This window comes from Coenobita brevimanus, chromosome 93 (genome assembly GCF_032717465.1).
Source record: "Coenobita brevimanus isolate Jiangsu-jjx chromosome 93, ASM3271746v2, whole genome shotgun sequence".
Classification (NCBI taxonomy): Eukaryota; Metazoa; Arthropoda; class Malacostraca; order Decapoda; family Coenobitidae; genus Coenobita; species Coenobita brevimanus.
In genome coordinates, this window is record NC_137046.1 from 63,218,517 (window position 1) to 63,241,378 (window position 22,862).

Genomic DNA, 22,862 nt, shown 5'->3' on the forward strand with positions numbered 1-22,862 from the left:
GTGACGTCTTCGTATTATATTCTAACTTCTATTTCTAGACGATTTCGTTCAGGCAGGTTGCGGATCCTAGTTGTGAAGAGACTAGTTAAGGATTCACCTAACTCCTTCAGTGTGAAAAGTCTCTCCAGAGCTGAATAATATTGCCTGGAGATTGCAAGGATGAAATAATGATTACGTTCCCAATAACTAGGGAGTTAATCTTTATGCCGCACAGATATATGGACAGACAGATATTGCAGATAGATAGATAAGACAGACAAACAGATGGATAGACGAATGAATAGACAGATGGACAGATGGATGGATAGATAGATAGGGACAGCTAGACAGATGGACCGATGGACGGATGGATGGAATTATATGAGAGAGAGAGAGAGAGAGAGAGAGAAATAGACAGATAGACAGAGACAGATGGATGGATACACTGATAGTATATAGACAGATAGATTGATAGGGACAGAAAAACAGCTTGAAAGATTGATACACAGACATACAGACACACAGTCGCTTTTCTATTTTAGGATCAGGACCGCCATCAACAAAACCCTGTGAAGACGTACGTCATCTCTGGAAGTTTCGCATTCCTTCTGTGAAAGATGAGAGAGAGAGAGAGAGAGAGAGAGAGAGAGAGAGAGACTTGTTTCATATATCTGACTGACACACACACACACACGAACATATCTTTATACGTTTGAATTTATTGTCTCATGACTTGTGATTCCAGCTCTCATTCTTATAACTGTTGGCAAGAATTCAGCTAAAAAGTACGTCACGGTATTAAAGAGGCTTACCGCTTCAGCCAGAGGACGTCATTTTTTTACTCCTAATAAACATTTTTTATTTTTTTATTTTTTTGCATAGGACTGACATTTTGAACTCAGAACGAGGGATTTACCAAAAGATATTTATAAAGTTGTCTGGATGTGGCACGAATAAAATCAAACTGAAACCTGGAGTCAGTAGGCCAGACACCACAATTGTCAAGTCATTTATGGAACACCTCCCTGCGAGCATAAGAAGTGGTTGGCCTGCATGCCGTGATTCAGAATGCGTTCCGTAAAGGTGTGAAGGTCAAACACTCCTAATACTCATCAAATGACCGTCAAATATTAGTATTACGCTTTTTCCTTCGGTATCTGTTTTTAAATCCTCTTAAGGCGCTGAAGAGGGACTCGTTCACGTGATGGCACCGATATAACTAGGCAACTTCTCTCCCCGGTTACACCATCTCCCGAAAGGAGGATTATGGACTGCAAGATAAGGGCAACTTCGAGCGTCACCAAGTTCACGTTTTAGGTGAGCCAGGGACTGCAACTACCACTTCATTCTCTTGTATATGAATGATAGTGGAGTGAGTTGGAGGGGGGGACGGCAAGATGGCAGTGGATAGGGTGACACAGGCGATTTTTCTGTGGCCAGCTTCTCCGGGATTAAGGCGTCTGGCGTGTTTTAATTATTTATTCCTTCCTATTTCCATACGGTTCTGTTCAACTTAGGAAGAAGATCTCGCCATGAAGGGGTTATAGAAGGCCGTATCTAGCCCCTCTAATTCGAAAAATCACTCCAAAACTACATAAAAATAGAAGGACAAGAACGAAATGGAAAGACATCATCGGACTATAGGTTTTAATATCCACTTAGTCTGTTTTAATTACATATTAATTCATCAAAACAATTTCATCCAGAATAAGATAAATGTTTTCAAATTATAGGGGTAAGATTTATCCTTCGTCAATACTTTCACTACTATACGCTTTTCCAAGGTGAATAATATCAAATGAAGGTAATAAGTTTAAGTAAAAATATTACGTCACAGGAGTTAAAAGGCAAGGTCCAGCGCTGAGTGCATTAACCTCTTCACTACAAGAGGTTTGTGTAAGTTTAATATCATTTTTTTGACGGCAGAAAGAATATAATAAAACCACCACCTCCATTATCATCATCATCATCATCATCATCATCAATATTAGCATAGTCACTGTCCTCCTCCTCCTGCTCCTCCTGCTCCTCCTCCTCCTCCTCCTCCTCCACCACCACCTCCTCCTCCTCCTCCTCCTCCTCCACCACCACCTCCTCCTCCTCCTCCTCCTCCTCATCATCATCATCATCATCATCATTATCACGGAATTAACTTCTCCATTTTGAGAAATGAACCATAAGCTAAATAAGGTCTTTGAAAGTAGCAAAAAGAAGAATGACGCCATAGTAAATTCATTTATCCGAACACCTGAATGAAATTCGTCTGACAATAGCAAGATAACATTCAACTCCTTCACTCTCATGACATATTAGTTTAGCTTATTCTTGACACTTCAGGACAGTTTTATTTACCTAGGGAACATCTCTCGTACTGAAAGGGATTAATGAAAGCTCTATACAACACTTTAACTTTGCAAAAACCTCTCCTATAATCTTTTTTACTCTAACTTAGCCTAAAGCTGTCTCTCTCTATCCTGGTGACTTGTAGTAATATATTAACACAATGATGCTGGTCACAAAGAAGTGTTGTGAAGAGGACAAAGAGCTTTAGCAATATCTTTTCCTGCCACTGAGCCCCATGAAATAAGGTACAAAATGACGGAAATCTAGACCAAGATAAAAAGAAGGAAATATGGACAGAATAAAAGCATCTGTGACAGCAAATATAAAATGTAAAGTCGGTCTTAGGGCTGAAAGAGTCTTTCGCGTCAGCATACTCAGTGGCCCAGACTTACACACCATCTTGCATCATAGCGGTCACCCTTGTCGTGTCTGTAACCTAGTTTCTCATATCCCCTTAATATTTCAACAAGTGGATGGAACAGGGTACTTGCACCGCTTTTAGATAAGGTTGAAGATTAATGATAATATATTGGAAGGGTATGTATGCTTAAGAGCGACCAAGAGTGTCTCCTTTCGCCACAATATCACGTTTGATTTATAAAACTCTGGCAGTGACGCCACTTCTAGTTATTGGACCTTGTGAGCATTTTTTATTTTCATCGCTTGTAATCAAATTTTCATTTTATATTTTACTGTTTGCTGAAGTCATAAGAAAATGGGATTTTGACTGCATGACACGTACCTTATTACACCGAGGTATACGCCAACGTGGAGGGTGTTTTGTGTGTGGGGAGGGAGGGGGCGGTGTGTGTGTGTGTGTGTGTGTGTGTGTGTGTGTGTGTGTGTGTGTGGACAGTATAACTCAGTTTTGAACCCATTTGGATCAAACTTTGGGGAAGGGTTGAGGGTCAGCCAATAGTTTAATATATTGCTTTTGAGAATCATAGGTCAATCCCCAAGGGCAAAGGGGAAGGCCAACTCAGTTTCAGTTCGATTTATATCAGGCTTGGAAAGGATGGGGGCCAGACAGGGATGAACCATGTCAAATTTTAACAAAAGTCAAAGAACAGGGTCATAAGATAAGGCTTAAAGTTTGGTCTTACGATTCAAACACTTTTGATTCGATTTTGACAAAACTTGATGGAGGAAAGTAGGGATGGCCAAGGGTGAAGTGATTCGAATTTGAGAATAGGTCAGAGGTCACTGTCAACTCAAAGGTTAAAAAAGTTTATTCGATTTGGACCAAATCTGATGTAAGTGTTGAGGGTTAGGCAAGGATGAAGCAATTATTACTTTTTTTCTAGAACAATCGGAGTCACAGGGCGATATAAAACGGTGGGATCAATTGTAAGGCCTGGATGTTTCACTCGCTGCATGTCCCTTCCTGTTTTTAATTTAATTCCCGGAACTAAGGGCTCCTTGTACTGTACCTTCCCTGCTAATGTTAACATCGGCTCGTGTACACTGCATCCACTACACGACTCCACCCCCCCGCCAAAAAAAAAGACACACACACACACACACACACACACACACACACACACACACACACACACACACACACAAATAAGCACTATCACTGAGTGTCTGGGATCTGGGCGTTAACAGTTGCTTATTATCGTGGATTCCAAGCTGGAAACATCGCACATGGAACACTCATATCATTGCTATGCTTCTTTTCTAGTTTAATCATTTCGTGTTTTAAAATGATGTTCATACCTACCAGAGCAGCAATGATAGGATTACATACTATAAAGCGCTGGTGAATTAAGATAATGAATAAGGCCACCGTTTTAAACCTTGTAGACGGGAAAAAGCATGATGTCTTTTTGTTCGCATTGTGCACAAATAATTTCTTATTCACGACGAATAACCCTTAAACCCTTCAATCCAATGGCCGTTTTATTATATTTTGTTCTTGTTATCTATAGGAGATTTTGCGGTGCTAAAAACCCTATCTTTGGGAAATGGCTGATAAGGTACGTACCCAACCCATACATTCTGAAGTCTCTCTTAAGGTGAATAAAGACATTTAAAGGCAGAGAAAAACGGTTTCGGGGTGAAGGGGTGAATGTAACTGTCACAGACTATGGCAATAACTGTATCTGTCTACAAGATGAGCCTACCCTTGACCTGAGATGCTGTAAGGCAAGGTGTGGCAAGAGCTCCACCAGCCTACTGGACCAGACGCAGGCATGCAAAAAGTGGAATATAATTGTAGCAAACACTGCCTGGCAACCGCTACTTTTGCTGATATATAAGCTGCTCCATTTGTGATACTCGAAGCAAACCCTCGCAACAACACCGAGTAGCAACATGAAGCTTGTACGTGTTATCCTTTTATCACACATTGTCATCCCACTGAGACCGGGGGCTTTTTTTTTTTAATTACATCCTTGTCATATCTAGGCAATTTTAACTAGTTTTGGATAGATTTTTTTGAACTGGATGGGATAGATATAGCCTTAATAAACATCTTAAGCACGTGAGGCATTCCCTAAATAAATAAAATTGGTAGCATCAAACAATTAACTAAAAAATATCACCCAAATTCAAGGGCTTATATGGGTAGATGTAAAATTGCTGAATGTAAAATTTTTCCGGTTAAATTCTGGCAGATATATTCGGTACAGGTCAAGTAAAAGGAAAACGGAAAATCGACGATATATCATTTATTGTCTAGGAGGATGGGATTTCGTAAAACATAATTTTTTTACCTTCAGAACCACCACTCACTCCATAGGCATTAGTCCCAGACTTTCTTCTTTTACCAGCAATATAAAGATTAATTAGCTGGGTAAATTTAGTTCTAGGCCCTTTGAACAGGTAGCTTTTTCCATAGTTAATCCAAACGATATTATGTGTATTTAGAACACGAAAAACATCCGCTTAATTTCCTCAGTATGAAGACGTATTTTTCGTAAATTTTCTTCTTACTAACGCCATATTTCATTCATTCATTCATTCATTGCCTCCCTGACTACAAGTATTAGAAACAATCTCCTCAATAGACAATTTCCTGTTATTCCTTTTAAGTTTATGCCAGACGATATTATTCAGTTTATGAGACACTGCTCTGACCGAAAAGCTTGATATGCAGCGTATTTTCTGATTCATATGATAAATTACTGCAGCCCGACACACTCTAAAAGTCACACAAGAACAGATGAAAGAGTCTGGTAACTAGAGTTTAATTCTCAGACCAGCCAGAATATTGGGCAAAGTTTTTTTTTTCCTTTTCTCTATTCACCCGAGTAAAACTGAAGACCTGGATATAAATTCGATTGCTACGTGTTGTGTTCTAGAGAAAAACACTGAGGCTTAGAAAAGAAAACTGTTGCCTGCATTACTGACCATCGTGTAGTTAATAGTCATTACAGGCGTACCCTTACTGCTACATGAGCCTTCGTGGCAGTTTTTTTTTATTATTTTTTTTTTTTTTTAGGTATATGAGGAAGGGAGGATGAGTTGGGGGGAGGGTAGTCAAATGGTGGGTGACAGAGCGACTTGGAGGCGTTTTGTCTGCGGCCACCCTTTGCGGGATTAGGGCGTCGGGCTATAGACAGATAGACAGATAGACTTTTCCCACCTAATAATATTTTGTACGTTCCTATGTATGTTTCAAATATCGATATAATTTTTATCAGTAACTTGTAATAGGATATTAATAATTAATAGGGGAAAGCAAACTGCTGAAGAAGTGGTATTATGGTCTCATTAATTTCACCAGTAAGAATATGGCTCCAAGAGTCGTATTTTCAGTGGGACATGGTGCTTCGTTGCACCTCGTTTTCAGCGGTTTTTATTGCATAATCCTAAGCGTTATCACGTATATTATTCATATAAATTTTAATATGGGTACAGTTTGCATCAGTATCCAGCCCGAGGATATTGAGGTGTAATGTGCGGAAGAAATGGTTACGAAAGACATGATACGAAATCTCCCAGGCCATTCAGAACATGGTTAATTTTAAGACTTCCCCTGAACACAGGTCATTCTCTTCGCCCTCCTTGCTGTGGCCGTCGCCGCCCCCGATCATGGCGCCCCCCGTCGCTACTCGTATGGCAGCGGGCCACGCGAATCGGGCGAGATCATCAGACACGACTTCAACATCGAGGACGACGGCACCTACATCCTCGGCGTTGAGACCAGCAACGGTATCGTCGCCTCCCAGTCCGGTGCCCCCTCTGGTCCTGGCAATGCCGTAGAAAGCTCTGGTTACTTCAGGTTAGTGTCTGTCGCACTCCAGCTTTGATAGCATCACCACTTACGTTTAAGCTATTTAACACACACACACACACACACACACACACACACACACACACACACGAAATGCAATTAGCATTCACCTTGTAATTATTCTTAAAGGGAAAGACACAAGTTTAATCACAGGGTAAATATATGCATTATTGGCTGTTTTCTCTCCTATTTTTCTCCTTTATGTCATGCATCAATAATGTTTGTTTTTTTAACTGCTATCTGTGTGTCATAAGCTCAAAAACAAAAACAAAATATTAATATTTTCTTTGTTTTTCTACACTGTCAAATATAATGTACGTATATTGCTAGCCTTGCAGATGAAAGCTATGCTTGGATTCACAACAATCTAGACTTATATAAAAAAAAATCATGAGCTTTCCATCGGTGAACTTTGAGCCTTGTTAAAAGCAGAAATTTTAAATATAAAACTTGAAACTTCAAAACCTGGCAGTCTTACACCTAAACCTGCAGTTTCTGGTGTGTCTCTTTTTACCCCAGCTGGGAGTACAAAGTTGCCAACTGTATCATTTTGTGGCTTATCTCTCCCAATATGAAGCATTATAATATGACGCCAACTGCCTGAAAAACTTCCCAATTAGAATATCACGAATTTGACACATCCCCAGCTTCACCGCAAAGTGGACCCTGAAAATATTTGATAAAACTTACTCAAATTCCGTGATGGGGGTAGGCATGAATTCCAGGCAAAGATGCATTTAATTTCATTCGGAAGTGAAAATTTCGCAGCCTCTCACGCATGGATTTTTTATGTTGTAAGATTAATATAATGTAACACCACACCGTACAGCTGGACTGCCCCTGACGGCACTCCCGTCCACGTGAAGTTCGTTGCTGACGAGAATGGTTACCAGCCTGAGTCTGACCACTTGCCCGTTGCTCCCGAGTTCCCCCACCCAATCCCCGACTTCGTGCTGGCCCAGATCGCTAAGGCCGCGGAGGAGGACCGTCACCGCTCCAGGGAACGTCCCTCTGGCAGCTACGGAACCCCTCGCTACGATTAAATACTTTACTAAGATGGCCTATATCTAATTCTATTCCTGCTTACTTTCAGAGGCTTTGATTCAGGTTACCAGATATTTTTTGGGACAGGAGATAGACAGAGCCCTCACTAACCCCTTCAGTACGAGAAGCCTTCCTAACTCCAACGATATTGTCTGGAAGTTGCAAGACTAAAAGAGATTCAACGGGGCTGAAGAGCCAACAGCTTGCTTCCCCTTACCCCGTGACTCCCGAATGTATAACAAACTCATACGCTATTATTCGACAGGAATGTGTGGTGTGAATGTGGTTATTTATTTTTATTTTTTTATGTAGTTTTTGTTTTGAATAAAAATATGTGAAACTGAACTTCTACGTTGTTTTTCACGTATCATAGCAATACATCCTTTTTTTTGGGGGGCGGGGGGTAAAATATTTAGAATATTGAAAATGTTGCACAGCATTGCACCATAAACAAAATAACAAATTTACACATTTGCGGATAAACCTCGAAGGATCTCATAAGACTCGGAATCGGATATAGTGCCGTATTCTGGAAGACACATGAGGCTTCGTGGCACCTCTTCATTGTTGATTTATTTTTTATGTTGATTATCTTTGCATTTCGTACTATCTGTGGCGTTCAAGTATGGACAAAATCTAAATTAATAACACAAAAGAGTATTGAAATGTGCAGAATAAATCGATGAGGAAAAGATGCTTCAGAATCCCAAATATCCACTTAAAATACGACCCATATTCTGACGCAAACTATAATGTCGTGTAAATAGGGAGTAGAAATTGAAATATGAACACCCTTTTCACTGGGTCATGTTTTTCAGCGACAGACGTAATGTAAGTGTCAGTGAGTAACGTTAGCCTCTGCCAAGAACGTGGCCTAATGAATTCCTAGTTTTACCTGACCAGCACGATTGGGCAATCAGAATCATGTTTACATCCAGCTCCAACTTCAATGTGACGATGTCCCTAGTCAACTCTCCCGATTGTATCCTATTGGCTAGCAAAGAGAATAAACTTTACTTCTATCAAGCTCTTTTAATTTTAGTACCTCATTATATTTAATTGCTTAATTAGTCAATATGGCCTCCTTTGACCTGTTGTGTTAAAATGTATTCAGCTACTCCCCACTATAGAGGTACTTAATATATTACCAGAGAAACGTAGTAGCACGACTGAACCTGGACGTTTTGTGTGTTTCATTAACGTTACCAATACTGTATAATGAAATACCTGTACTGTTTATTCGGATTTATAAAAGAACTTGTTTGCGGCTACGAACCTGAATTTATTTGTATGTTAAGTTACCTAGCTGTTTTCGATTGTTTTAGTTGCCTAATAATAATAATAATAATAATAATAATAATAATAATAATATTATTATTATTATTATTACTGAGATTGAGGGGGTGACGGTCAAGGAAACCAAAGATGAGATAAAGGGAATGGTATATAAATATACGGAAGGGGGTGGTATGAGTTGGAGGAAGAGCGGCCTGATGTAGGACTGGGTGACATGGAGCCGTTTTGATTGTAGTCATCCTCTCCGGGATAAAAATGTCTAAAGACAGACTGACAGATTACCAAAATCGTATAATCTATGTGTTCGGTGTACACCTTAATCCTATTACTTCTGTACATTTTATGGAAACGTATCAACACAGATCATGTACAGTAATTCTTTTAATAATTCTACCCCAGCTTACAGTCCAGATAAGAGCATTACGCAAGCTAAGATAGTGCGAGGTGCTCCGGGGGAAAAATTACTGACAACCTGACCTGACCTTTATAATGAGTAACGCAATCACTAGGCTGGGCAAGAAAGCACTGGGCATTGTACAGACAACCAAATAACCAGCCTCATTTCAATGGTCGCTGTTCTTGTTATGATGGAATCCAAGAAAGTTTTCTTTACTTTGTTTCGCCCAAATAAAAGTCATCCCACTGAACGGTTAAAGGATAATTGGGTTAGTCGTAAATGAATGGCACTGGTCAGTTCCTGTCGATTTACTTTCATTAGACAGAACTGGCCTACTCCCTCGGCTTGAATACTGAGTTGTAGCTGCATAAAATTCGATGAGTCTGAGTTTGGAGGTAAGATTCTCTTTGGTTACTACTCAAATAAACTCTTATTAGCCATCAACCAAGCTGAAAGGGGTTTGGAATCTTTGTCAGATTAGAATACACATACTATAATGAAAAAATATATAATTTTTGAATAAGTAAGAAGCACTCAAAACTGAATACATACAAAACTTATTCCTTCCAAAGAAAAATGGACAAATAGATGCTAAATTCAAGATCCGTCCCCTTCGAATTCATGTGCAAAGCGATCGAAATCTTAATTTAACTTTTCCTCATTGCCCTCCTTTTCACTAGCCCTCTCTACTGATCCTCTAGGTAGTAAAGTTTCAATGACTTTCTAGGCATAGCAAGCATGTTACAGGAAACTGACTGAATGAGGTATGTTTGGAGGAGCAGAAAGGATGCGACCTCCTTTTAGCTTGAAGTTAACGGATTGGCTGACAGGTGTATGTGAAGCCCAACTAAAATAAAAATATAAAAATAATATAGCTATGTTCAGCCAGTAAAGTCTGCGAAGAGAAGCCACAATTTACGGGGACTGAATATGTGGCTCATTTTACCTTTGTTCTTTCTCTTTCCTGTTTCTGTATCCTAACTCACCCCAACGTCAGAAGGGAAAGAGAATCAGGATGGTGAAAATTTATATGACTGCTGAAAACTAGTTACAGTCTTGAGATGACAGGGCTACAGCTGAACAGCATACATTAGCTTTTTAAATGCATGTCTCTCTGGATGTTGTTACTCCTCACCCTGCCCTTGTGTGGGAAAGGAGGTCCGGATGGTCATGATGATGATGATTATCTGACTTATTTCTTCTCAGCCGATATGGTACAACAGACAAAGAGCACAACTTTTGCTCCATCAGACTTCTTTTTTTCCGGTAAGTTGCTTTCACTATATTACAAGTCACTAAAACCTTGATCCCAAAGTAACGGAGTGACGGTGACTGAATGAGAGCACCTGTGACTTACTACAAGGTTAGACGACCTTGACCAGGTGTGGAAACAGTTGGTCAAAGACTGCATGCAAAAGGAAAAAAATCGAACACGATGCAAAAAAAAAGATTTACCACATCCTATTCGTCTGTGCAACTCCTACTACACACACACACACACACACACACACACACACACACTCAAGCTCATAATATATAAGGTGGCTCATAAGTGTTACAGAGGCACAGAACAACTACATCTCCAGCAGTATGAAGCTCGTTAGTAGATTCCCGTTTATTGCAGCTTATTCAGGTTTTTAGTCATGAAGTAACTGATGCGCTTTAATCACCGAAAGTGAGATGAGAGATAATTATGTGGGACAGTGTACAGAAAAAGTGGACTATACAGGTACTAATAAAATTGAATATATTATATTCTGCAGTTTTATTAGTACCTTACTATCCATTAAATTGTTTACACTTCTCACATACGGTAATTGTCGCTTTGAAGGAAACTGTCAATGCACAGACAACTACAGGATGTGATAAGAAAAGAAAGAGCTCTGTTGACCATACTGATGAAAAAGAGAACGCTAAAAGAAAGCCAAATCCTCAGATTTTGTGACAATACGTCAATTGACGCACGTGACGAAGACTGGGCATATCTAGAAGAGATGATGCAAAGTTTCCAAATCCACTTAAAATATGACTAATCTTAAGCTGTCCTTTCCATACAGGTCTTCCTCTTCGTCCTCCTTGCCGTGGCCGTCGCCGCCCCCGACCACGGCGCCCCGCGTCGCTACTCGTATGGCAGCGACTCACACGAGTCTGGCGAGATTATCAGACACGACTTCAACATCGAGGACGACGGCACCTACATCCTCGGCGTTGAGACCAGCAACGGTATCGTCACCTCCCAGTCCGGTGCCCCCTCTGGCCCTGGCGATGCCGTCGAAAGCTCTGGTTACTTCAGGTGATTATCCTCCCCCCTCCCTATTTTTTTTTCTCAAACCTCAGCTAGCTTTGCTGGGAATGGGTAGCGCCCAGCTTTTCTCTATGGAAGAGGAGGAGGAGGAGGAGGAGGAAGAGGAAGTATTTCTAATTAAAGCATTATAGAAAAAGGTCTATGTGTACCTATGGTACAATTACGGAAATCGTTTAAGAGCTAATTGTGGATTTATTTCAATTCTTGTTTGAGTCTCATGCTATGGAAAGATGTTGTTAAATTCTGCTGTGATTGTTAGATTTATATCAACCTCACATTGTACAAAAATTTAAAAAGGGGGGGGGGAATGAATCACTTGTGATATAAAACTATAGTCAAAACTTTTTTAAAGGAAATAGGTAATTGCTATTCGGGATCATATCAATTATGAAAACATTATATGAATTTGTACCTAAGCACGGCGCAAAACATAACACCAAAGGTTCCTGAAAGATTTACCGTAATTGATTCTTATTTTTCGTAAGCTCAATTCATAAAAAGGAAAAATAATAAAATTCCATTCCAAATCGTAAGAAATAAGCAATACTGAACAAACATGTAACATATATAAAATAAAGGTTCCCCATTCACGCAAAATATAAAATCCACTTCCACCTTGCAGCTGGACTGCCCCTGATGGCACCCCCGTACAAGTGAAGTTCGTGGCTGACGAGAACGGCTACCAGCCTGAATCTGACCACCTGCCCGTGGCTCCCGAGTTCCCCCACCCAATCCCCGACTTCGTGCTGGCCCAGATCGCTAAGGCCGCAGAGGAGGACCGTCACCGCTCAAGGGAGACTTATTATGACTAAAGAACCAGCGGCGGTGTTCTAGTTAACAGGACATTTCCTAAAGGATATTTCGTAATGCCTCTTCTTATGCGATACATTTTTCACTTTTCAGTTTTACATTCCCTCGTATGTTAATGTTGCACGCTAGGCAGACATGAGTAATAGTTGTTGTAGCCCCAGGTTCATATGGAACGTGAACCAGGTGGACTGCAGGCTGGAGCTATACTTCTGTGGCGGCTCCCATTCCTCCTTTCAGGGGATAGAGTAGGAGCTAAGGGATGTTTGTTTAACTTGGCACCATCACATGAAGGCGTCTCTCTCCAGTCTTATAAGAGAGTATTGGGGTGTAATACAGAAAATGGATCGCTTTGGAAGATGTGCTAATAAGTCTCCACACCATCGAGAATACTAGTGCAGAGGCCTGCTTCTGAGCCACTGACTTCGAGAACACATAAAATACTATATACTGACCATCGACAACAATGTGTGGTATGAACGTGATTATTTATTCTTATTTACTTTTTAGAGTCCTTCATTGTTATTAATAAAGATATTTGTAGCTGAATTCTTTTGTTTTGTACATTACATTTTTTTGTCAAGCGGAAAAACAAAAATGATGGGATACATTTTCGTATAAACATATTTAAAAGTGTACATCGTTGCGGATATCCCTCTTATACTTCCGTTACTAAGCTGGAATATGATCCAGTACCAGCGATGAGAGGTGTGGGACGCTACCAGCATAATGCTGCTCTATAACACACACACACACACACACACACACACACACACACACAGAACACTGATACAAGTCTTCATTTTGTGAGATTCTGGCTACTACTTTCCTCCATCAAGTGATACGGGCAGAAGCTGAACAGAACCATTTGCTCGTATTTAATCACCCTCACACTGATGAATTGCATTCTTGCTCCCTCGAGGCAATTCTACTCATCTTCAATCTTCAAAATGGTATCAAGCAGTGAAAAAGTTAATGGAGGTTGTATGTAACTTCTCCAGTTCGAAAAGTATGTCCTAAGCCGAACAACACTGTCCGGCAGTAGGACGGATGATATCAGAGTAAATCATTTGAGTGAAAGGGTTAAAGAGGTGGGGCGAAGGAGTACGCTAATCTTCAAGCTCTGGGTCTTTTAATGGAAAAGATATTAGCATTAGATATGAGTAGCCTGCATGCCACGTTACACGATATATGTAGCAATTAAGAAGAGAAACAAAATACATCTTCCCGTAATCATGGGTTTAATAAACGAAGGTAGAAAATTGGGGGCTTCCTTATCCATCTGTAACCTCGATTTTTTACTGCCTTACCTAGAAGACGTTATTACTATTATTTTTACTGGGGATGGGGTACCTCAAGACGATTGTTTTTTAGTTTACAGAAGATTTTTGGTAGCGATGGAATTAACACTTTCATCTCTACGATATTTTTTAGTTAATTTTTCCTACCACCAGATAGTTTCTTTCCCTTACGTGAGGCTTTTCGAACCTGTCCAGTATCAGAGACCGTTTCTAAGAGGAAGTCGTCTTGTAATAAAGGATTATTGAAGGCAATGTCTAACCCCTCCACTTCGAAAACTCTCTTCAAAGCTCAAGTTTGTCTGGAGAGAGGAAAAAAAATACATAATCGCACTGAAGGGGTTAAAACAGAGATGCGGCATGGATGAAGAACATATCGCAAGCCTTTATTAGTTTTTTTCCAGGGTCATATACTCATCGAATCGAGCTGGGTGGAGCACATTTAATAGCAACGTGCACGATATAAGCTGTTTGCGGAGGCTAAGGACTGAGTGTAAGTCTGCAGTTTATTACATTGTTTAAATCAGCTGGTGGTCTTGTGATATTCGATTCTCGGGTCGTCCGCGAGACTATTGTGCAAGATCTGCCTCATAAATAGAATATGATGTTTAGGTTTTACCCCTTCAGCACAAGGACGTATATTTCCTTCTGCTCTAGCCACTCTCAGACTATTTTGTTCAGCATAGGGAATATTTTTTTTTTTAACTGCAGGTGTTAGGTATAGCCTCACATAATCTCTCTCAACTAGAGGTGTTTCCAAAGTTGAATAAAATATTTGGTTCATAGTAGGAGTACAATGGAAAATACGTCATCGGACGGAAGGGGACAAATGCTGAACACGGTACGCTAAGCGAGGATACAGTGTGTTTGGCTTCGTTATAGAGTTGCTGGTTATTATTCTGTAATATGAATTTCTTTTTATTTCTCGGAGGCAGTGGCCTATCCCAAGGCCCAGTAGTCTTCCTACACCTCCACTGTCACCACTTTGGCACTAACACCCACCGTCCATATTGAATACATACTAGGGCTGTCTCATACAAGACTGGTGTATTGGTATTAGCTGGGGTAATTTTACGACATGTCGGCGGGCCTTGTAGTAGATCAAGAAAGTCTGCTTTTATGACATTCAAATCATTAAACTGTTCCCTGCCCCAGCCGGGATTCGAATCTGGGTCCATTAGGACTGCAGACCGCCTCTCTACCGATTCAGCCACCGCTAATCGTATCTAATCAATCAGCCGACTAATCGTATCTAAGAGTCTTGGGAGTTTAATAATGTCCGTCATTAATTAGTGCCACGTCTAACTGGTAGCCTTACTCTTTTCATTAGGATGACGGATTACTTTTGCTTATTCTACATATCTCTAGACGATTTTATTAATCTTCTGAGTGATTTGTAGTAGCGAAGGGATTAATGAAGGTTCTATCTAATCCTTCCAGTCAATGTCTATCTTGATCTACATAAAATTTGGAAATAGCATGAATAACTAGAGAGGCCTCAGTGGAGTGCTTCTCTCCAACAAAGACAACGTAATTTCCTAACCACTCTTCATTATGGGTTAGGGTTTCTCATCAATGATTAGAGTTTCGCAAAAAGTGTTTTCTGGATCCAGAATCTGAAATTGGATCCGGATCTGTCCCAAAGTTAATCGATTGTTCTCTGGGTCGAAATCTCTTTTAGTTTTTGAGTAACCCTGCAACAAACAAATTAACAAATTAACAAACAAGCAAGGGTGAAAACATACTCCCCTTGTTGGAGAGAACCACTGACGCTGACTGAAAGGCTGACCCCATCAATCCAATGATCTATTTTACTGACATTCCCTCTACTTTCAGGCGATTATGAGCGGCACTGGGAAGACCTCTTGAAATAAATGGATAAAGAATGGATCTGTCTTACATATCTTATTCAAAAAGCTTCCCCCTGATCCAGACATGGGATGAACAAGATATGAAAATAGGTCATCGAACTGAAGCAGTAAATTATGCTCACCAAGTGTTGAAAGAAAATGGGGAATGAGGCTTCTGGAGCAGTGAAGGGAACCTGGTCTTGCGAGGAGGTGGGGCAAGACTGGTGTAGTGGCCAGGGAAATAAGGACCGTATTATTAATCCCTTCAACCCGGTGATGCATTTTTAGTGTAATCCTACCTACCACCAGATGACTGTGTTAAGATAAGGAAGTCTTCTCGCACTGAAAGAGCTAATAAAGGCTGTACCTACTTCTCTGGTTCCAAAAGTCTCTCCCTAAGCTGAGAATGATCGTTTGGAGATTGCACGAATATAATAGAAAATGCGTCATCAGACTGACGGGATTTAGACTGCGTGCACGAAGGAGTAGCTAAACCCCTACTTGTCGAAGGACATACGTGGGACACCTATAATTATTAGACCTGATTAGCCTGCATCCCATATTACGGAGTACAATTAGCAATGATAAAAGGGAAGTCAAACACGTTCTATCATCGTCACGTGCTCTGGGGGACTGCCCATACCTTCCCGTACTGTTTTAATAATATATTATAATCGAAATCCAAACAGTGGAGAGAACGTTCCGTAAGTGTGCTGTGAAAAGACCCTGCCATATCATTCAGGGCTTGGTAACGTGAACCCGAACTGTGGGCTAAACAGTAGCTCCTGCAGTCCATTTTCCTCCTTATGGGGAACAGAGATTGAGTTGAAAGGTGACACCGCGTGAAGGCATCCCTCTAAACATCTATGGAGACTGGCGAGGCTGGCATACACTAATATTCAATCACTTTATCCGATGTGCACCATATTCGAATCCTGCTTACTTTACTTGCACGAGCGGAGTGGCTTACAATCCATGTGTGTGTGTGTGTGTGTGTGTGTGTGTGTGTGTGTGTGTGTGAAGATGCAACGGAATAAGAAAATTAACACATCATCATGACCAAGTCGTTTTGGTTTTGTTTATGTGAAGGTGGTAGGTGGAGGCGCTCACCATCCACACACTCGATGTAGTGCTGCTTTCAGTGTCTGCCTTTTCCTCTCTTCCTTCCCTTAATTCTTTCCTCTTCCTTCTGCCTAAAGGTGACTTTACTTTCCCTCTTCTGTCTTTCCTTCATTCTTTCCTTTTCCTTCTGCCTAATGGGTGACTCGACACTGAGTGACAAACCAAATGGTTTCCTGTACACCAGGAAACCATTTACTAAGCTGGGTGGTAACCATATAACCAAATTACGGCTCCGGGTGGTATAGTGGGCAATTAAGGTGGTCCAATCGGATTGAGACAGTGTAGGTTTATATCCAAGAGGTGGTTGAGGTTTATTGCTCACATAATGCCACTCAGGGATGAATGAGGCTGGTCACTCTCATCTTAAATGTCAGGACCAACTTGCCTAACCCCGGGCTTCTACGCTCTTCATAGGGCAACGTAGGATTGGCTTGTGGATGGGTGGATGGATCTAGATCTTTTGAGATAACTTTTATACGTAGCTCCTGTCACAGGCTCTCATGACTCACTCCCAGCTGAAGGAAAATCACTTGCCGTTATATCTAAAAGAAAATAAGAGATGTTCCGATCGTCAGAATTTTTTACTAGCTTCATATTATTGCACAGCGAGACAACATGTGATCTGTGACTTCATAAAAAAATATTTACCATTTTACTTTGAAGAGCAAATCATAAGGGCTTCGTAGCATTTCTGTTTGCTTGCATTATCATCATCATCATCATCATCATCAACAGCTGCAGCAGCATTATCATTATCTCTTTTATTTTTTTCACTTTCTTATTGGATGAGGTAGTATCCAGAAACATAGTATCCAGAAACAGGGAAAGAGAAAGCACGAAATTAAGAATACAACCAGCAGCATTCCCAGTGAAACGGACAAGACAACTATGTGCACATCATTCGTATCCCAGGAGCCCTGACTCAGAAAATCACATGGGCTGACTAACTGAGCATTTTGTTTTTTAGTATTATTCTTTACGATACGCATCAAATACGCTTGTCAGCACTGTGTTGCTTTTCCTCGTTCACATTAGGAATCAAGCCTTTCCATTTCAACACTACATCACTGATTCATAACATTCCTTGGACAATAAGAAGCCACTCCTAGGCTGAGCAGAATCGTATGGCAGTTGCAAAAATAAAGTGGTTAAGATTGCTGTCGCCACCAGAGGGTAACTGGAGATTTTAAACTCTTAGACGACAAGAGACGCCTTCCAAGTTGAATATAATCATTTTGTTTAATGGGTGTTTTTCTTGTCCTCTATTTTTTCCTAATATAATAGGCACATCCTTTCACTACATTACGTGTCGCAATAATCTTGAACCCAAAGTAACGCGGGTGGCGGAGACTGAATGAGCGCACCTGTAACTTACAACATGATAAAGCGACCTTGACCAGGTGTGGAAACAGTTTGTCTCGGACGGGATAAAAAAAAATGAACAAGAAATTAAACCGTATCCTGGCCGACCTGGCAACTCCCCCCATGCTCACTAACGGACGCATATAAGGTGGGTCGCGAGTTTTAGGGATGCACACACCCACTACACTACCAACAGTATGAAGCTTGTTAGTATCCCCTCTCAGAAGAGAGATGCTGTGTATTTCTTTGGAGTACTGCCTTTTTAATAACTATAACCTGTTTAAGTCAACGAAAGTGAGGACAAACATATTCAGTATAATATCATTTCATCAGTATAAACGTAACTTAGTTTGAAAAAATACGTAATATTTGGTGGAAAAATATTAAATTAAAAATAACTAAGCTTAGTACCAAAATACACTGGCATGAGACAACAGAAAGAACGTTAGGGTCCGGATTATTAAAACTGACATTTCTAAGGGAAAGGCAGACATGAAGTTTTTTACATTACCATTAAAACCGATGACGACGAAAAAGGATTTTTATATTTCGATCCTGACTCTACTATGTAATATGGGGTGCAATAAAGCCTAGTTTAATAGGCATTTTAAAATAAGCGCCATAAGAATGGGATGCATCTTCCTGTGCTCAGTTTTAATAATACGTTGTAAGGTTTGTTGTTATTTCTATTCTTCATGTAAACACTCTACACAGGTCATCTACTTCGCCCTGACCGCCGTGGCCGTCGCCGCCCCCGACCATGGCGCCCCACGTCGCTACGGTAGTGGGTCACACGAGTCGGGCGAGATCATCAGACACGACTTCCACATCCAGGACGATGGCACTTACGTTCTCGGTGTAGAGACCAGCAACGGTATCGTTGTCTCCCAGTCCGGTGCTCCCTCTGGCCCACAAAATGCCGTTGAAAGCTCCGGATATTTTAGGTAAATGTCTTCCAATACTCACATTTGTTGAAGGTACAGTATTATACATACAAGGTATTAAGTATCTGATGGAATCTATGCTACTTGTGTTAAACATTGTCAAGATTCATTTTACAATGACGCCAGTGATGCCTCGGATTCATATAATTTGTTGTGGAACCAAAAGGTTTCAGGTGATTCGTATGATATTCTAATGACACATGCTGAGAGGTAACTTGCGCAAAACGAAACATTCGGCACTCTGTAATCTTTCCCGGAACCATTTGAAATACGGAAGAAGATGCTAACTCAGGTGTTATGCTTTGCCGGATTTTCTGTTTTAAATATGGAACTAGCATAGGGAAGTAAATGAAACAGCGCTTCCCAGCACGTTCTTAAATCGTACTGCCAATGAATACTGGTTCAAAGCACATGAATGATAATGTATTTACTGAATTCTTTTCTTTTCTTACAGTGCAGAAGAGTAATTATAGGTCTCGTATTTTCTGTCTGTTCTGGAGTTAAAGACACAGAGCAAACACTTTGGAAACCAGTGATGTATAAAGTATGGTAGTTGTAATATTATTTTAGGGAAAGAAATGGGGCAAGAATGAAAATATTCTCCAGGAGGTGAAAAACGGATGTTAAAGTTCCCTCCCAAATAATTACATGGGAGAACATGAAAGTAATTAGATTAAAATAACGTATACTCTCCCCCTTCAGTTGGACCGCCCCGGACGGCACCCCTGTACACGTCAAATTCGTGGCTGACGAGAACGGCTACCAGCCTGAATCTGACCACCTGCCCGTGGCTCCCGAGTTCCCCCACCCAATCCCCGACTTCGTGCTGGCCCAGATCGCTAAGGCCGCAGAGGAGGACCGTCACCGCTCCAGGGAGACTTACTACGACTAAAGAGCCAGTACTTCCTCATCCCCAGTGACTTGGTAGAAGAGTAACAGTAGGTCGTATTTAGAGTGACTGACGATTTAGTTGCACCTCCTCCTTAGTGCTGTATTCTGCACATTTCCTCTTCTTTGTTGTTGATGCAAACTATGTCGCCATTAAAACCAGATAAATAATAAAAAAGGGAATATGGAGGTGGAATATGCATGGTCAATCGCTAAGTAAAATGTGCAACGAAGCCTTCCATACCACTTAAAACTCGGCCCATATTCACAAGTTGCTTTGGATCAAGAGTGTGTGTTGTGAAATGTGATTACTGTATTTATTGTTGAGAAGTTATCGTGTTCTGAATAAAATGATTAAATTGCAGTCTCCTGCATTTGCTCTTTACCAAATTCTCGCACTCTCAGTAATACGTATAAATCTATGATGTGACAATCCGTCCAGGGCACTGGTTCTCTATGCTGCTTCTTCAGTCACCCACTTCCACTCTCCTCGCCTGCTATCAGTGCACCCCAAAAATTTATATATTTTACTGAGATATAGACAAAGAAAGATAGATAACGAGATAGATTGATAGACAGACTTACTGACTGATAAAGACAGATATAAACATATACATAATTATGTGTATATATATATATATATATATATATATATATATATATATATATATATATATATATATACACATACAGTAAATATATATGTATGTATTATACACATACTCGTAGAGAGAGAGAGAGAGAGAGAGAGAGAGAGAGAGAGAGAGAATAAACGAGATGATGTAATCCAGAGAGAGAGGATGAGGGGGGAGGGGGATGTTCCCGTTACGGCTGAAGAGTTAAAAAAAAGAGTATCTACTAACTGTGTCCGGCTTCTGTGACTCACTCTAAGTTGAATAATATCGTCTCGCGTTAGGTGGAACAGATATCAGGCTTGTTCTGAGTAGGGGATGGTTAATGGTGAAGGTGATAATGCTTAGGCTGCTATGAGTCACTCTCAGCTGAATGAAATCGCTTGACATTAGCTGGGGCAGAATAATATAGCTGTCCCGGCCAGAAGAGCCTTAATATATCTTAAATATTTTTGGTTCATGACAGCATGTTTAGCTCTTTTTATATATTTTCTCAGCCTGACTGAGAATCATGGGCGGGAAAGGGATGAGCCCCCTTAGCCCTCTTTTGGATCAGCCACTATGTAAGGCACGATTCAATCCGCCCATTTTGTCCAGACTACTGTCATTAAAATCTATCATCTATCCTTTATTATAGGAACATAGGACCCCGGGAATAATATCCTCAGTTCAGTCATTTAATGTGAGAGAACTCAGACGCCCTCTCCTGAGTGGTACTACATGAGGAATAAATCCCAACCACCCCTTGGATCCTTTTGAGTTGGAAAGCCAGCTAAACCACAAGGCTTCTACTGTTTGTCTTGTATTGTTTCTATCCAGCGTAGTCAATAGTCTCATGACTTCAAGGAAATCATTTGAAACATCTCTCAGCTTACCATAACCTGAATGTAGCACTACAAGAACTATTCAATATACCAACCCATTAACCTTTACAATGACACTCCTTACTCAGACGTTCTTTCACCTACGCATACTTTGAACTCCCACCAAGCTCAGCATTTCTGGTGAAGTGTAATTCCGAGCAAAAATTAATTATATCTCTTGTGCAATTCACAGGAAAAAAAAAAAAGGCCTTCCTGTTTTTCTTCAGTTTTCACAATGACAGACCTAGATGCTTAGATCTGCGCCAAATTCAGTATTCTAGGGGAGAATTGGGACCTAGAAAAATTACTTATCTGCCTTGAAAACCCTCGTACAGACGATAAGTAAAAAAATCCCCATTCTTTCTAAATATTAAAGATTCTTCCTCATCCTTCACGATAACGTTCCTTACTCATTATGCTCATTCATCCAGGTTAAATCTTGGAACTTACACCAAATTCACCATTTTAGGAAGGTTTATTATCTGTCTTAAAAACCTTCTTGTAGCCAATAGGTTAAAAATTCTGATCTTTCAACGCATAAAAAAAAAAATCCCCCAACCTTTAGAATGCCATTCCTTAGTCGTTATGGTTGTTTCTCGAAAGAACTTAATACTTGGAACTCGCACCAAATTCAGTGCTATTCTTTGGGATTTATATACTTTGTGCACCTCACCGATGACACTAATACACTACTAGTATCTTGTACAATACCTACCCGTTACATCAACCGTTAGAATTGTTTAGCATACGACAGTCCACTTTTTCTCCGTAAAGATTTCGTCAGCAAGTGTACGATACCGAGTGCTTTCACATAAATATCCTAAACTGCAGCCTTGACTCGATAGCGTGTAGGCGTGGGAGGCTGACTGGAGGTCAGTTCCTTCAATCCGATGACCTATTTTTGGATAAGGGAAATTTCCTGCTGTGGTCATATCCATTTGTCTCTCACTAACAATTTCTGGATGTGAGGTTTTATTCTTGCAGACTTCAGAGACTTCAGATTTTATTTTTCATCCTAACATAGATAAAAGCGTGGAAATAATTGCCTAAATTACTAGAATTGGACTGACCATGAGAGGGTTAATGGTTATTGTATTAATTCTCTCAGGTTTCAGTGATTCGTTGCCAGATAAATAAAATCACCTGCCATCAACTGTAACAGAACACTCCAGTTTCTCTAACAAAGAGAGAGTTAATGGTACCGATATTAAAATTTTCATACTCCTTTTTGGCTCACTCTCAGATGACTAAAATTACATCAAGCTAGCTTGAAGAGAATAGTTGAGATTACAGACCATGTGAGGGTTAAGGCTACATCTAACTCCTCCAGTTAGAAAAGTTTTCCTTAAGCTGAAAGGAAGCGTATAGAGACAGTATAAATAAAGCAAACAACACAGTGCTAAGTGACGAAGGCCTTCACTTATATGGCATTAGTTTGGGTACATTTTTGTCATCTTCTGACGATTTCATTCACCTCAGGCTAAACAACTCG

General features: G+C 40.4%; 3 protein-coding genes across 3 annotated transcripts; all 3 read left to right on the forward strand.

The window, feature by feature from the left end:
• The first annotated feature begins 4,638 nt into the window (after window positions 1-4,638).
• LOC145412470 (cuticle protein CP14.6-like) lies at window positions 4,639-7,605 on the forward strand. The gene is made up of 3 exons (XM_080282351.1): window positions 4,639-4,647; window positions 6,315-6,550; window positions 7,392-7,605. The coding sequence occupies exons 1-3, from the start codon at window positions 4,639-4,641 to the stop codon at window positions 7,603-7,605; spliced, it is 459 nt and encodes a 152-aa protein (XP_080138477.1).
• A 3,284-nt stretch (window positions 7,606-10,889) lies between these two features.
• Window positions 10,890-12,416, forward strand: LOC145412471 (cuticle protein CP14.6-like). Its single transcript, XM_080282352.1, has 3 exons — window positions 10,890-10,898; window positions 11,357-11,592; window positions 12,227-12,416. The coding sequence occupies exons 1-3, from the start codon at window positions 10,890-10,892 to the stop codon at window positions 12,414-12,416; spliced, it is 435 nt and encodes a 144-aa protein (XP_080138478.1).
• A 5,824-nt stretch (window positions 12,417-18,240) lies between these two features.
• Window positions 18,241-19,879, forward strand: LOC145412618 (cuticle protein AMP1A-like). The gene is made up of 3 exons (XM_080282536.1): window positions 18,241-18,249; window positions 18,758-18,987; window positions 19,690-19,879. Exons 1-3 carry the CDS (start codon window positions 18,241-18,243, stop codon window positions 19,877-19,879), a joined length of 429 nt encoding a protein of 142 aa, XP_080138662.1.
• The last annotated feature ends 2,983 nt before the right edge of the window (window positions 19,880-22,862 follow it).